General features: G+C 43.7%; 1 protein-coding gene across 1 annotated transcript in view; it reads left to right on the top strand.

The window, feature by feature from the left end:
• Nucleotides 1–15161, top strand: part of fwd (phosphatidylinositol 4-kinase beta fwd) — a 259693-nt gene extending 244532 nt beyond the window's left edge. Inside the window, exons 3-12 of the mRNA XM_065236870.1 lie at nucleotides 1969–2080; nucleotides 2143–2434; nucleotides 2499–2603; nucleotides 4227–6545; nucleotides 6616–6734; nucleotides 6793–6930; nucleotides 11950–12227; nucleotides 12297–12385; nucleotides 12449–12613; nucleotides 12683–15161. Of these exons, the coding sequence (XP_065092942.1) occupies nucleotides 1969–2080; nucleotides 2143–2434; nucleotides 2499–2603; nucleotides 4227–6545; nucleotides 6616–6734; nucleotides 6793–6930; nucleotides 11950–12227; nucleotides 12297–12385; nucleotides 12449–12613; nucleotides 12683–12870 (3805 nt within the window). The 3' untranslated portion in view covers nucleotides 12871–15161. The remainder of the gene's footprint in view (nucleotides 1–1968; nucleotides 2081–2142; nucleotides 2435–2498; nucleotides 2604–4226; nucleotides 6546–6615; nucleotides 6735–6792; nucleotides 6931–11949; nucleotides 12228–12296; nucleotides 12386–12448; nucleotides 12614–12682) is intronic.
• The last annotated feature ends 850 nt before the right edge of the window (nucleotides 15162–16011 follow it).

Genomic DNA, 16011 nt, shown 5'->3' with positions numbered 1-16011 from the left:
AAATCTTATAGGAGTGTATGATTTATTTTGTCCAACCACAAAAGTGAGCATACAAATATTTATTTAAATTTGTAATAAAAATAGCAGAATATTATAACAATTTTCATTCAGCTAATTGAATGCACCATGAGAAATACATGAACTTTTCTGAATATACTTCTAAAATTGCGTGCAAAATAGCAAAAATATGATGTAATGTACTTTTTTTGGGTTGAGCGTATGATTTATTTTGTCCAGTACTGTACTTCTGATGGAACATGAATCAAGAAGCTTGACTAAATTGAAGACATTGGAAACGTGTTGGTAAGATCGGACTCTCACTGTGCCTTATCTAGTTGAATTACAGTGAATTGTCTACAACGTATTGCGGAGACTAAATTTTCAATAGCAACCAAAACTTTCGATTAGTACCGTTCCAACGAGATCTAGATAAAATTGATAAATAGCAGATTTTTAGCGATGGGCCAAATCTTAGATGCATAGGCCAACATTAGAGCCATTTCCCCTATATTGTATTTAGGAAAATCTGAGAAATTTACTTCTTGCCTACCAACGTCTCTGGTCTTGATTTTTGTATGTTTCAGGTCAAAATCTATGTCCAAGATTTCAATACTGTTTCGATGGTCTGCATGATATTTAGCCAAATATGTCGATCCTTTACATGTACCCGTAGCATAATTGATAATGGACTGAATAGGATTTGTATGTAGCTGCTTTTTTCAATATCTTCTCTCAAAATCCTATAGAAATCTAAAACGGGACTCAATGACTCCAAACATTTAACTCAAGCTCCCATTTGCTCCCTGTCTTCTTCTTCTTCTTCTTCACATTTCAAGCTTATTGTTTAAGGCATATTAGCTTATTGGGTGCTCTCAACTTAGTGTTCTGAATGCACTTCCACAGTTGTTAATTGAGAGCTTTCGATGCCTTTACAATTTTTGCATTAGTCTAATTGTGTGGCAAGTGCAATCATACTATATGCCCAGGGAAGTCGACAAATTTCCCAACCTGAAAAATTCCTAGACCGAACCGGGAATCGAACCCTGCCACCTCCAGCATGGTCTTGCTTTGTAGCTGCGCCTTTACCGACTGAGCTAAGAGAGACCCCAATTTGCTCTCTGTATCTCGCATCAATTTTCAGCATTTCACTTAATTCCATGGTAGCATTCAATACTGTGAGGAACGGTCCACGTCGCCAATTCCGCGTCATCGTTGATCGTAAAGTTAAACAACTGAGACTCTTAAACTTTTATGAGGACCTTTCCCAACCCCGTTCGTTGCCACCCGTCGTCACCAAGGGAAGCATCAGAATTCATGCTACTGTGCCAGAGAGGTGTGTGGTCGTCGTCGTCGTCGTTGTTGAAAGCGAAAACGGGCTGTTGTAGGCTTATCAACTTCTCTCTACAAGAGCTACGCGGTTTACCATCAGCGTTTTGACAAACAAGAGACAACCGAAACGAACTTACTTTTCTTAGACTTTTATGGTGAGGTGAGAGTTGCGGGTTGCGGGGTGCAGGGGCACTGATTCGGCATTGTGGTTATCGCAAGAATTTCTCAGTATCCTTCTTTCATCTGGAACTTGTTGCCATCATCCCTTAGGATTTGTGTCGGCTGGAAAGTAGAGTTTCTGAGAGGGATTACGTTGATTGATATGCGATATCTGGTGCTAGTACGCATCATTGCTCTATCCGTTGCTCTGTTGTTGGGTTTCTGTTTTCGTCCTGCGTGGGTAGTAGCAGTAGTAGTAGTACATCGTATCAACCCACGCCTCAACGGCAACGAGAAGGAGAAAATGAGTTTTGTGTGCATAAAAAGGATTTGGTTTCCATTGTGCTGCAGTGCCTCTGGGCAGATGACATCAAAGAATCGAACTTGTTCAAATGTAGTTTCCTTTCCAGATTATAACCTTTCACAATCAGCCTTGCTCTAATACTGTGTTTCTTCCATGCTCTCCTTTTCCATCCGCAGATCAATGGGAATCCTATTACCTCCAGTGTCACAGGTGACCAATACTCGAATAAACATGACCCAGCACCACAGGAATCGAAGCTTGGATAGTGCCCTCCAACGGATACCAGAGGTAGGGTTTTGAATTTCAAATCCAACAACCATTGAATCATGTGACGTATTATCCTTTTGCAGGTGGAGGTATCGTCGCCAAGTGCCGAATCGGAGAATACCTTGTGTACGAATTCCATCCTCGGAACGACGATGTGCACAAAAATCATCCAATCCTCTTCGACGAACCCGACCAATACACCGGCCATTACACGGGGGATCGGTTGTAGTAGTAATAGTAAAAGTAGCAGCAACAACAATGGGAACGGGATCGGTTCCGATGATGCCTGTGCCGGGGATGGGACCAGCAGTAGTCGAAGCAGTAGTACTAGCAGTGGGGCCGGATTGGACGGAAGCGGAGCTGGATCTGCGCTTGGTAGGTGTATGATAGCTTGCGCGTACGCGGAGCACTGGATAATGGTTTGATTGAATTGTTTCAGTGCCAGGGTCGAGGACAGGAAAGGTGGACAATGACTCCCACGGTGGAAAGGAGAACGATAGTAAAAAGAGGGAAGATCTGACCAGCCTAGGATCGGACGATTCCGGTAAGTTTGGGAATCTCATGATCAACGGCGGGTGGCTTCAGGAACTAGATAATCAGACGTAACTATTTTTAAATCGACTGCTTCATAATTTACAAGCTCAACTTGACTCGTTGTCAGTTGAATCGAGCCCTTTGGAAGGTCCTATTACAGGGTTAAAATGTCGGCGATGATCAAATACCTAGTAATTAACGCAATTTTTGAGTTTGTATGTTGAAGATCGAATATATATTTTAGACGATTCATTTCTTGCATAATTAAATATTAGCAAGCCAGTTAACTCACGAGATGCCGTTAGTGAGTTCTGCGACGATGTTTCGAAAGCAAACTACACTGCAAACGAATCTTACTCAAAGAGTGAGTCACTTTTACTCATTCGTATGGAGAAATTCATAAAAGCGTAGGTTACTCATGTGCTGAGTCACCTACACTTTTGGTTATTTCTCCATACGAATGAGTAAAAGGGATTCACAACTCTAGAAGGAGCTGGAATTAGGGCGTAACAGCTTTTGTAAACAATTACTTCTACCGATGATTTCTAGGGATGCAAGGCACGCCCACGCAGACCAATATAACCATCGGATAGGGAAAATCTTTCCCTACCCGATGATGATGTTGGTTTGCGTGGGAGAGCCTTGAATGTCTAGAAATCATCAAGAGAAGTCATTGTTTACAACAGCTGTTACGCCCTAATTCCAGCTCTATCTAGAACTGACTCACTCTTTAAGTTAGTTCCATTTTCAGTGTTGTTTAAAAGATAAGCTTGTTCTTCCATGCTCCAAATCCAAAACAAAAACAGCTCTTGAGAACCTTGTCGAATCTAATTACGTTTAGAAGTTTCTGGATAAGCTTAGGATCTTCGTCAATTTTGGCATGTGGATACATTGTGTTTCAGAGCAACTATTGGCCAAATTTGAGTGCTCTTGGACTTTGTTTAACCCCCTGACGATAATAGGTTAAGGTTTTGCCGAAGCCAACATTTCCCCTATTTAGCGAAATTAATCGACTTCCTTTGGAGTTGTAAAGAGCGCTTAAGAGTCTTCTAGATAAACTTCAGATATCATTCAAAAAAAGTATGAAGAATTTCCATAGGAAACCAAGAACTTCAACTGATCAGGGTGTCTTTCAAATCGATTTCAGATGGCTTTGATTGTACTTCCAGGTTATTGAAGAAAAAATTAAACACCTAGCCGAAGAATGTAAGATTATCTTTGATTTGTATAAAAGATATACAGAATCCGCAATAAACCACCGGTTTTCAGATTCTGTGACGTCGGAAGACTTTTCAATAAAATTGATTTGGTTAATATTAGCTACTCTATGAATTAAGTTAATTTTCACCTCTTATTATCGGACCTAAATATTGATGCTGAACAAAATGCTTATACGTTACACTCCGTTTCATTTCTCGCACAAATGATAATTATTATAGGATACAAGAAATCCATACTTACAATTGAACTATTTGCCCTTTTTGTTTGCGTACAAAAATATTTCTTAAATAACCTTGGAATTCTTCCAAGGAAAATTCAGTTGAAGGTCCGTAGGACTATGAATCTAAGAGCACCCTAAGCCACCAACGGCAGTCCATATGAGCCCTATACCCATCATTAAATTTTCCTACAGGCATCATTTGCGGATCGGAACCGGACCACACCTCGTTGACGCGGATCCGGCGTTCCCGGGAAAGTCTCGATTCGGGCGAAATTGATCCCTCCGAGGAGGAATGTATCGAAATCCTGGAAACCACCTCGATGGACGAGGAGTACCGGATGCTCCAATCGGATCTGTGCTTCTACCCGTTGACGCTGTCGTCCGGCGGGGGCGATGGCCAGAGCACTAGCAGCAGTACGATCGGAGGAAACACCCGAGATAGTCGGAGTGCGAAATCGGTCGACAGTAGTGGATCGTCGTCTTCCACGGACCATACGAACGTTAGCGAAAAGATTCGCTATCGGGAGCAAAACATCAACCGGGTTGCCATCATGCTGGAGACGATTTGCGTTCCGATTGACTATGAGGATGGACCAGCATCACCGACGCCGATGGCGGAAAATGATTCGACGGTGGAACCGGCAACCGGGGAAGACGAAGTGGACGCAGTCACTCCAATTGTGTGTGAAAGCAAATCCATCATCGTTGGAGCAGATGGAGAAGCAACGACGCCAGTGGTGGAATCGAAGGAAACAGTTCCAGCAAATCCTGTGCCAAGTACTACTAGCCAAAAGAGTGACCAAAAGAACGAGATCATCTTCCGAAATTTTTTCGGCGCTACAAAGAATGCCATTTTTAGAACAGCCCAGAGCATCATCGATAATCACGAGAAGAAGAGTGCGAAGAACAAAGAAAAGGATGAAGAAAAAGTGAAATCCCCCACGGAGATTTCCAAAAAGCGAGAATTCGGAGTTCTACGATCGAGAATGAGGAAATCGGATAGTAATAGCAATGCTGCAGCGAACAGTAGTAGCACTGCCGCGAGCAGTTCCAACAATACATTGAGTCCAGAACCGCAACTTTCCCCGGAAGCGGAGGTCAAGAGTCTTTCAAAATCATCGTCCACTAGTTCGTTAAAAGTGCCGGGAGTTGCGGTCGCTACCTGTATAAACCCAAAGGAAATCATCGAGCCCCAAATCAAAGCCGAACGTGGCCAAAGCGGCCTGTTGAGGTTCTTTGAGTCACCGGTCTTCAATATCCACTTTGCCGTCCACTACCTGTTCTATTCGAAAGAACCGGGCGTCCTCAGTTTTATCGGTAACAAAATTTTCAGTTTCCCCGATATCGAAGTCGACCTCTACATCCCGCAGCTGATTGTAATGTACATGCAAATCGAAGAGCTTTCGGAAGTCCTCGATCCGTACCTGGTCTATCGGTGTCGAAGGTCCGTAGACTTCTCGCTGAAATGCGTTTGGCTACTGGAAGCCTACAACTTCAACATGGGCATGCTGAGCAATAACGGAAACTCGATCCGGAAACATTTGACCCTGTTGAAGGAACTCTATCCCAAACGGGAGCGGAAACAACACCTCAGAGCAGTGGAACCCGTTCCCGCAGTCGACACAACCAAAAAGACCCACCATCGATCGCAATCGGACGCTACCGGTCTAATGGGGTCGCTTTCCATGAACCCCAAACTCTACCCATCTCTCGCCAAGCCGCTATGCCTCGGAGATCTCAGTAGTGGACGAGCTTTCGACAATGGCTGCGTGTGCTTCGAATCCGTTCGAGGCACGGTCAACGATCTCCTCGGTCAGCAAACCATCTGTTCCTGTGGTGCTCCCAAGCTGACTCCGGAAAGGGAATTCATGAAATCTCTCATCGACATCGGCCGAATGCTAACCTCTCTGCAAACAAAAATCGAGAAAACTTCCCGCCTGCGGATACTGCTGAACTTGATCAACAAAAATCTTCCAGCTCGAGTATGGCTTCCACTGCACTCCGAAACACCGCATCACATCGTACGGATAACGGAGGAGAAAACCGCCGTGCTGAACTCCAAGGACAAGACCCCCTACATCATCTACGTAGAAGTCATCGAAGTGAATGACATCTACACCTCGCCAGTTATTCCGAAAATGATGCCCACCCTAAGGCACACCAAGAGCGAGGAACGGCTGGACAGCGGAGCCCAACCGAACGCCTCGTCCGAATCAAACATTCCTGCTGCGACTGCTTCGACTACCAGTGGTCAAATACTACCGAAGCTACGGGTGTCGAAGATGTCGGAATGCTCGGCCGGGGACCTGTCGTCACCGAGCGTCGTCACCGGATATCCATATCCGTCGTCGTCCGGACTGGGCATGTACGACTTTGGGTTCACCGAGGACGACGTGTGGTCCCAGGAGGACGACGAGATCACGGCACAGTATTTGAATCTGCACAAGAGCCTCTCGGAGCGGGACACCATTTCGCAGTTTTCCATGGATTCGTACGATTCGCGGGAGCAATGTTAGTATAATTGTGCAGTATTTCGGGGCGGAAAGTTTGATATTAATTTACTATTTTTTTCTGATTCCAGCAACTCCGGCTATGTTCAACATCGGGGAGGTTAGAAACCGTCACTGTGCCAATCTGAGCTCGGAGAGTACGAGGCCATTTAGTAACGATCCGGAGGATCCGTCGGCTGCCGTTTTGAAGGTAAGTCGAAGTTGGATTCAGAGCGTGGTGGTGTTGCTAACACAATGAATTTCCGCAGGAGCCTTGGCACGAGAAGGAAAGGCAAATCAAGGAGAGTTCTCCCTACGGTCACCTGCAGAACTGGAGGTTACTTTCGGCGATCGTCAAGTGCGGTGACGACCTGCGGCAGGAGCTGATGGCTACGCAGCTGTTGGAGGTAAGTTTAGCTACCGATATGATTTAGATTTAGACTTCAGATAGTATAGTCAGGGTTGGCAATTTTGTCCGATAGCCGTTCGGGTTGGAAATTTACATATATCATTGTGTTCCCCACAAAATATACTAATTAATGCATTGGTTGGCATAGAAAACTCTCAATAAATTACAAAGACAGGTAGAAGGAACGAACTTATGGTGGTAGGTTCTTTCCAACAAATATTTAAATCTGGTTCCAAGATGATGATTCTCAGTTCCTGGCCGATTTTCAATAATTGTGTTATTTGTATAATTGTATCATTTCGATCAGAAGTGACATTTTCGTGCAACAAAATCATGGAAAAGTGACAGACGCCATTTTGAAAAAAAATAATACAATATGCAAAATGGCCGATTTGTTGCAAAAATGTAAATTTGCCCACAGGCCACTGACCTGTGGGTTAAGGTCAACGCATTAAGTGGCAAACGAAAAAGCCGCGGAATGGCCATCCGGGTAGATGGTACCACCACTAGAGACCCTGATAAGATCGCCCACGCTATGGGGGAATATTTTGCCTCTCTCTCGGCCATTGACGGGTACGATGATCGCTTTCGTCGTGTTAAAAACCTTTCGACGCACTCTTTGGACAGCATCTACATCCCAGAGGATGAACTACCGCTGGAGATTAATCGGCCTTTCAGTCCACGGGAACTCGACCTAGCTCTATTCAAGGCTACCGGGAAATCGACCGACCCAGATGACGTCGGGTACCCCATGCTAAAATACCTATCACCGGAATGCAAGACCACACTCCTCACACTTCTCAATAGAGAATGGCTGGATAATTCCATTCCAGAACACTGGAGACACAGCCTAGTCGTTCCGATCCCGAAGCAGGGCACCTCGGGTCGCGAACCGAAGGACTTCCGACCGATATCTTTGACATGTTGCGTCAGTAAGGTGCTGGAGAGAATGGTCAACCGTAGACTCGTGCTCTACTTGGAGAGTAACGGCTACATTGACCACCGCCAGCACGCTTTCCGTCCTGGACACGGAGCCGGGATCTACTTCGCCACTTTGAACCAGGTACTTCGAGACGCGAGAGATTCTGACCAGCATGCTGAACTCGCTACGCTAGACATCTCTAAGGCTTATAACAGGACATGGACACCCGACATTCTTGCTCAACTCACGGACTGGGGTCTGTCGGGCCACGTTCTCCATTTTTTGAAGATCTTCCTCCGACACCGTCCTTTCAAGGTATGCATTGGAAACCATAGATCAAGAGGATTCCCAGAGGAGACTGGCGTTCCGCAAGGTTCGGTGATCGCAGTCACGCTGTTTTTAATACGGATGAACGGAGTGTTCCACAGCTTACCCAAAGAAATATACATCTTCGTGTATGCAGACTGCCGGCGCCGGTGGTGTAGTGGTAAGCGTGACTGCTTTCTCACCCCAATGGGTCTGGGTTCAATCCCAGCCGAGGTCGGTGGGATTTTTCTGAGGCATAAAAATCTCTGGTCACGTCTTCCTTCGGAAGGGAAGTAAAGCCGTTGGTCTCGCCCCATGTATGTGTGTTGAATGGGTGCGATATCCTACGCAGGTGTGGAAGCTGCCTTCCTGCACATTCGATTGCTGTCAATGGATGGCAATCGATGTCCGTCGGTGATTGGCACTAGATTGCGGAACAGAGACCGACGTTAAATAAAGGAAAAGAAAAAAGTGTATGCAGACGATATCGTCTTGGTGGCGGTCGGATCCACAGTGAAGGCCCTTCGCAGAAAACTCAACGCGGCCCCGAATGCAGTTCTACGCTGGACTAAATCCGTTCAATCACCAGGTGCTCCGCTCTCCTATCAGCGTCGACGGAAGGATAATGCCGTTTAAGAAGTCTATCCGCGTCCTCGGCATACGCCTGGATCGGCATTTAAACTTTGGAGACCATTTCAACGAAGTGAAAGGGAATTGCCAAACAAGAATCGGCTTGCTGCGGACATTAGCCAGGAGGCATCTAGCGAACAACCGTGCTGTCCGGATGCGCGTGACTAAAGCGGTAATCGATTCAAGATTAACATACGGAATAGAACTGACTTGCCTAGCTGCCGACAGGATGATTTCCCAACTGTCTCCGGTATATTATCAGGCCATTCGAATCACATCAGGTCTCCTCCCCTCCACCCCCAGGCTTGCAGCTTGTGTGGAAAGTGGAAGGTTACCCTTCGACAAATTTATCGTTGCTACCGTTTGCAAGAGGGCAGTTGGCTTCGCAGAGAAGACAACTGCAACAAGTGATGGAGTGTCCCTCCTTATGGAGGCGAACAAACTCCTGAAGGACGCCGCCGACCTGGAACTCCCCCCGGTAGCCAGGGTCCACTGGTGTGGAGCCAGGGGTTGGAACTCACCCGGCTTTCTATATACTTGGCGATAAAGAACAGATTCCGGGCGGGAACCAACTCCCCCGCACTAGTGAGATCGGTGGCCGAACTACAACGAACCAAGTACCCAAATCACCTAGCAAGATACACTGACGGATCTCGAACAGGCGGAAGGGTAGGCATTGGGATATCCGATCCGGAGCTACGCACCTTCTACCGACTTCCGGACCCTTGCAGCGTTTTCTCTGCTGAAGCTGCCGCAATACTAGTAGCCGCCACCTCGCCTACCAACAAACCTGTCGCCATATTTTCTGACTCAGCCAGCGTATTAACAGCTCTTCAGTCCGATACAGCCAAGCACCCTTGGATCCAGGCTATCCAGAAGCTCGCTCATAAAGGAACAACTTTCATCTGGATCCCAGGACACTGCGGGATCAAAGGAAATGAGGAAGCGGATCATCTGGCGGCATCCGGAAGACAGGCAAACCTCTATACCAAAAAGGTCCCTGCTCAAGACATCAAGCGGTGGATCGTGACTACAGTATGGAATTGCTGGACAAATGAATGGCTCAAGATCTGTTTATCCGGAAAATTAAAGGGGATACCAGAAGATGGGATGATCCGCCTGAACACCGATTTCAAGTAATTTTATCGCGGCTGAGAACCGGTCATACCAAAGCCTCTCATAACATGGGAGACGGAGGTCCATTTAGGAAGCAATGCGAGACTTGCAATGTGCCACATACAGTGGAACATTTCCTATGCAACTGTCCCCAGTACTATGGACCACGCATCCAATACGGGATCTCAGCAAGCGTCAAGGACACCCTGAAATATGACCCCTCTAGCACCACAGCGCTCTTCTCATTTCTGCGGGAGACAGGATTGATCAACCAAATTTGATATATGACCCAATATTGACCCAAGCAACGACAACGGACAAAGGATTGAACTACTATTGGCAAAAACCACTGACTCAAAACGGACGAGCGACTATATTTATTAAGATGATGCACGAATAAGGACCAGGGCGTCACAATGTCAGCTTCAATCGACCAAATCGATGCGACGAAGAGACTGCTGGCTTTCTTTTTCTGTTAAAGTCGCACCGCTTCGCAGTATTCTAGAACCTCAGTCGGCGTGCACAAATAAATGTTCAATCGCTTGTCTCTCTTTCTCCCGTCGCTCCATTGGTCTTCCTTTCAAGCTTCGTCGAAACGGATGAGCGAAAGGGCGCTCGACTTTGATAGTTTTCTCTTTCATGAAACACATCAACAGAGGTTTCATGACGTATATGACGGAAAATGAAATAACACATTTAAAGCATTTCTCACGTCAAAACACTTGAAGATTACACGTCATATTTTTAATTTATCTTCCATCCATATATTTATCTAAATGATCGAAAACGGGACATAACGCATTTTAAACAAATTGAAAGAGCGGTGATAGAGTGTTCGTGAAAGGGGATTGAAAGCCATAATGAGCTTCGTTTAACTAGAAAATCGACGTTAGTTACATTGAAAGCGATGAGCAAAGCAACGACGAGAAGTTCCACAGCCAGCCTTTCCTTCTAAGCGTCCTGCTTTTTTATTTTCGTTTCTTGCTGATAGCCTAGCTAGGCGTTATAGAAATGAAGTGTCGAACACGTATGTATGAGAGAAACAAAACACGAGTTCATTTTAGAGCTTCGAAATTGTAGAGCCCTGATAAGGACACGAAAATGGACGGATGAAGGCACAAAATTACGCACAGCGACAACAATGGAACTGAACACGGAAAACTACTACACATAAAAGCAAAATCACCACAATAATCGGACACAAGACCACGCGACGACAACGGATTATGACAAGGACCAACTACTAGACACACCGCAAGTTACCTGAATATCTGCCAACAAAACCAACTCCGTTATTATAACTCTGTCCAACACAATTGTACCCTTTACAGTCAGGGGGGCCGCTCTCCGAAGCCCTCTATCCCTTTTAAGTGACGAACCAGCCAGTGGCTGAAAGTGTGTCCATAACACACAATTATGCAAATTGGAGAAGCCGAATTTTTCCGATTCGTCATTTGGTGTGAAACTGCCACCTGAGATAGGATCGAATTTCTATTTTTGCTTCTATTTCTCTACTGATGATTGACCCGGATTGGCCTCTCAGCGTTCGGGATCCAATTGTGTGGTCTCCAAATACCGCAGTCATCAATTAGGGGTTGTTCATTAACTACGTAGATAGCTTTTGAGAGACCATTCTCCCCTCGCGTAGACAATCGTCCATGGACATTACACTCGCCTCAAGCCTGTTTCAAAAAGGTTTTTGAGTCACCCTTGACAGTCCACGAGGACTTATTGGATGTATTCTCTATAATTTTTATTATTTTTTTCACCCAACGGTGGATATTTTCCAACACAGATTTTTAAAACTCATCCATGGTCAGAACTTTCTCTAATAATTTCCTAAATCTCTCTGACTGACCACTGGATGTTCCTTGCATATTTAGGTCTGTACAGTCTCTGTGCATATCTATTTTTGATGAGCATTCGGTGACCTACTGGGCTTCAAGCTGAGTAAACTCTTCAGACATCTCGGACATTGGGAGCTTTTCCATGAATCCTAGAAATTATGCAATCTGTTCTAATCGCTTATCTTTCCCCGCACAGATGTTCCAACTCGTTTGGAAGGAGGAAAACGTAGACCTCTGGGTGCGACCGTACAAGATCGTCTGTCTGTCGAACGATTCCGGCCTGATCGAACCGATCCTGAACACCGTGTCGCTGCACCAGATCAAGAAAAATTCCAACAAGAGTCTCAGCGACTACTTCGCCGACGAGTACGGTGGCGGTGAGGACTCGGAGTGCTTCCGAACGGCCCAGCGCAACTTTATGCAGTCCTGTGCGGCGTACTGCTTGATTTCCTACCTGCTGCAGGTTAAGGATCGGTGAGTTGTTTTGTTGCTTTTAATGAGAAATTGTTGACTGATTTACCTTTTGAACGATCTTCCGAACAGTCACAACGGCAACATCCTTCTCCATTCCGATGGCCATCTGATTCACATCGACTTTGGGTTCATCCTCAGCATATCTCCCAAAAATTTAGGTAAGTTGCTTCCGGTGGGATAATTTGCAGTTTGACAACTCTAACGGTTTCGATTCCTTGCAGGTTTTGAGCAATCCCCTTTTAAGCTGACACCGGAGTTTGTCGACGTGATGGGCGGTCCTGCGTCGGAGTTGTGGCTGGAGTTCAAACATCTGTTGCTGGAAGGACTTAAAGCCGCCCGGAAGCATATGGATCGGGTCATCAACATTGTGGAGATTATGAGAAGCAGTGAGTGCCTTCTACTCCGACATTTTTAAATTGATTTTAGCTCAAAAGTCCCCTTTCCGTTTCGAGCAGGCTCCCAACTACCGTGCTTCAAGAATGGCTGCTCCGGAACGGTCCGGAATCTGCGCAATCGGTTCCACATCAACCTGACCGAGCAGGAGCTGGAGCGCAAGGTCGAACAGCTGGTGCAGGATTCGCTCAATTCCTACACGACCAAACTGTACGACAGCTACCAGTACTTCACCAATGGCATTTTGTGAGAGCGATTTTTCATGAAGATCTAAGCAAGAGAGCGATTGCATGTTTCTCTCTGCGACAAGGTTCAGGACAGGTAAGAGAAATACAAAATTTAAAAGTAAACAAACTCATTGATGGCCATGGTTGAAGAGACAATTATAAAGAAAAAGTACAAAAAAAGTTTCTATTGATGTTTCCCTTGTTTTTGTTTGTAAAGAAAAAATATACACATTTGAAGCTAAGCCAGCTATAATATCTGATGTATGGAGGCATGTTTATTTTCCATTGGTTCTGATTTGTCTGCGAAAATGCGTTGGAGAGTGCTGCAGCCGTGAAGAAAGCTGCTTGATGTGTAAATGTTGTGTAAATATAGTCAAAGGAAAGTCCTTAGTGTAGTTTAAAAAGAGATGATGTAAAAAACGAAATAACGGGTTTTTCTGTGAAAAACCTTTTTTCTCTCATATTTTTTAAACCATCGTGTAAGAATGCGTTTTGTATAAACAAGAAGCTGCGGGTTATGGGGCTGCAAACCGTAAATTGAAAACGAATAAGAATGAGAACAATGCAAATAAATCGACTTGTAATTCACACATTTAAATTTTAAATATAAAATCTTTATTCCGTATATAGTTGTCGCAGGCAGTCGTATGTTTTTGTGCATTACTACTCTAGGTGGATACACAAGTGAAAGAGAACGTCTATTCCGCTAAGCCGCGCTACGATAGATAAACAAAAATGCATATTTGTACTATTTTATGCTAGTAAAGGCTAGGGTTTAAAAAAAAAAACAGTCGCTTGGATAGTTTTTAAACAAATCACATCATTCAAGTATAGGGAGGGAAGAATTTCGAGGGAATGTCATCCAATTTATACTCATACCGGCTAGCGAATGTGCGATTTATTCATTTATATTATCGAATCTTATCTTGTTCTAATTAAGTCCCACATGGGAGGAACTGCATGAAATGAATTCACACCTCTCAGATAATTACTAATGTACACAATGAGAAGGAGTGAAAGAGAGAGAGAGAAAAAGCAAAAGCTTGTTAAGTTGACTGTTCCGATTTTCCTTAATAAGATGGCCGCCACATCTCAGTAGCCGTCAATGTGCTAATTTTGAAATATTTGACTGTTATCCGACGCAACAGAAACAAACCAAACACTCTTGTCTGTTTTTCCTTTTTATTCCTGTTAGCTGCAATTTAATGTTTGCTTCGAGTGTAAATATATCAACTTCATCGATTGGAATTTACTTTCGGAACCCTCGAAGAGTTCGTTTTACCTTTATTCCCAAACGTATAAATATAATATAGTTGAATACAATCACATTTCTATCGAAAATATACACTTTAGTCTACCGCATAACACTAAATCTTACACACGCTTTATATTCGACTATTAGAAACTTTCATTTTGCTCTGATAGTTGAGAAGAGAAAACATTATAGATGAAACAAGCAAGAAATCTTACCTATTACTATTACAAACAAAGGAAACAGAAAAGCGTGCATTTTAATGCAAACCCCCCGAAAGGAACAATATACTCAAGAAAGAAACGAAGAAGTCAAGCAAAGCAAGCAACAAATGCGGAACAACATAATACTCTTTGTCGTATTAGAAGGAAATTAATTCCGGTAAAATTCCGAATTCCATGCGTGACTTATGAAACCAATATTTCAGCAACAACAACAACAAACAAACAAAAAACAGCCAAACTGCACTTTTCGAGCTCTTGCGCGAGCTTATACGAGTCCGTTTTCCACACAAGTCTACTATTAACTTAAAATTACCTACAAAACTTTTCTTTTCCGAAACGAAAAAATCAAAATCTTCAAGTTACACAAAGCAAAACGACTAAACGAATCACCCGTCAACTGAGAGAAGAAGGAGAATAAAAGAGATCGCGCGCCCCCGGGTGAGTCGACACGGACGCAAGAGTCTTTAAAATCGTAGATAGCTTTTTCATATATTATATTAAATTAAACTACCGAGAAAAAAAAAACCTAAACAGAAGAAAGGTAAGAACATGGCAGGCATACGAACTCCGATGAAAATAATAGAGGTTATACGGTGAAATATAAGAGGAAAAAAATATTAAAAATCATGGAAACACAACAAAAGTCCTATATTTATTAATCGTAAAGAGGAAGGATGAAGAATAAAAATGCATAATTTGGAACAGAAGCCGCAAAACTGGCGCGACGGGAGGAAACTGTTTTGCGCTAATATTAAGATTATTGATTAGTTCCAGTAATTGATAATGATTAATACTACAGCAAATATGGAAACTAAGGTAAATAAATAATAATACGTAAGCTGAGATTGTTTGATGTGGGAGTAGAGTGAAAGAACGATTCGTTTGAAGGTGCTTTACGGAAATGGTTCACGGAAGCCTTTGCCTCACACGGTGAATCCTTCACAATTTAAACTGGATCCCCTAAGCTTTCATTTGTGACCTGTTTGAAAAAAATCTACCGTGGACATTTTTTAAATATTTTTCGTTTTAAAAATCAAAAACTAAAAATATGAAATTTTCTGAGTTTTCCAGATTTTTGGATTTCGATTTAACTCAGCCAGGCAAATCTACTAAACGTACATTTTTTTAAGATGCCTTTAATTTTGATGACATTCTAGTATGTAAAAAAGGGGTGCGTTGGTCCTCCACTAGCATAGTCCAGGTCTCGTGGCCGTAGAGCATGGTTGAAAAAATCACCAGCATTCACTATGAAATGAATGTTTCAGCCCAGCCGTATATAGAGGACCACCGGTCCAATCAGCGTCTTGTAGATAGTCAACTAGCGTATTTGAATTTCTCTGCTGGTATGGTAAGGAGGGGAAACCCGAGCAAAGTCGGTTAACAAAATGAAAGCAAATCGATATTAAAGTGTGCAGTTGCTATCATAATGAAAACTCATTTTGATTTCAAATGTTGCGACATAAGTCTGATATCATATTGTGCTTTCATTATGCAATCATGACTTTTTAAATGAAAGCAACCTAACTTGAAGTTCTGCTGTTTACGTCTTGTTTAAAATTTAATTGAAATTCATCTGTCGTTGAACTAATGATTATTGTTTATTTGATTTGTTTAACACATTTTAGGTCATTCGTGACTTGCCCGGGGTGAGATTGGAGCCCAAGTCTTTTAGCTTGAGAAACATGAAT

The sequence above is a fragment of the Ochlerotatus camptorhynchus genome, unplaced genomic scaffold (genome assembly GCF_037179485.1).
Source record: "Ochlerotatus camptorhynchus isolate MF236.1 unplaced genomic scaffold, CSIRO-AGI_Acam_v1.1 ptg000577l, whole genome shotgun sequence".
Taxonomy (NCBI): domain Eukaryota; kingdom Metazoa; phylum Arthropoda; class Insecta; order Diptera; family Culicidae; genus Ochlerotatus; species Ochlerotatus camptorhynchus.
Note: the sequence above shows the minus strand (reverse complement) of the source record. Positions and strands in the feature narration are given on the sequence as shown.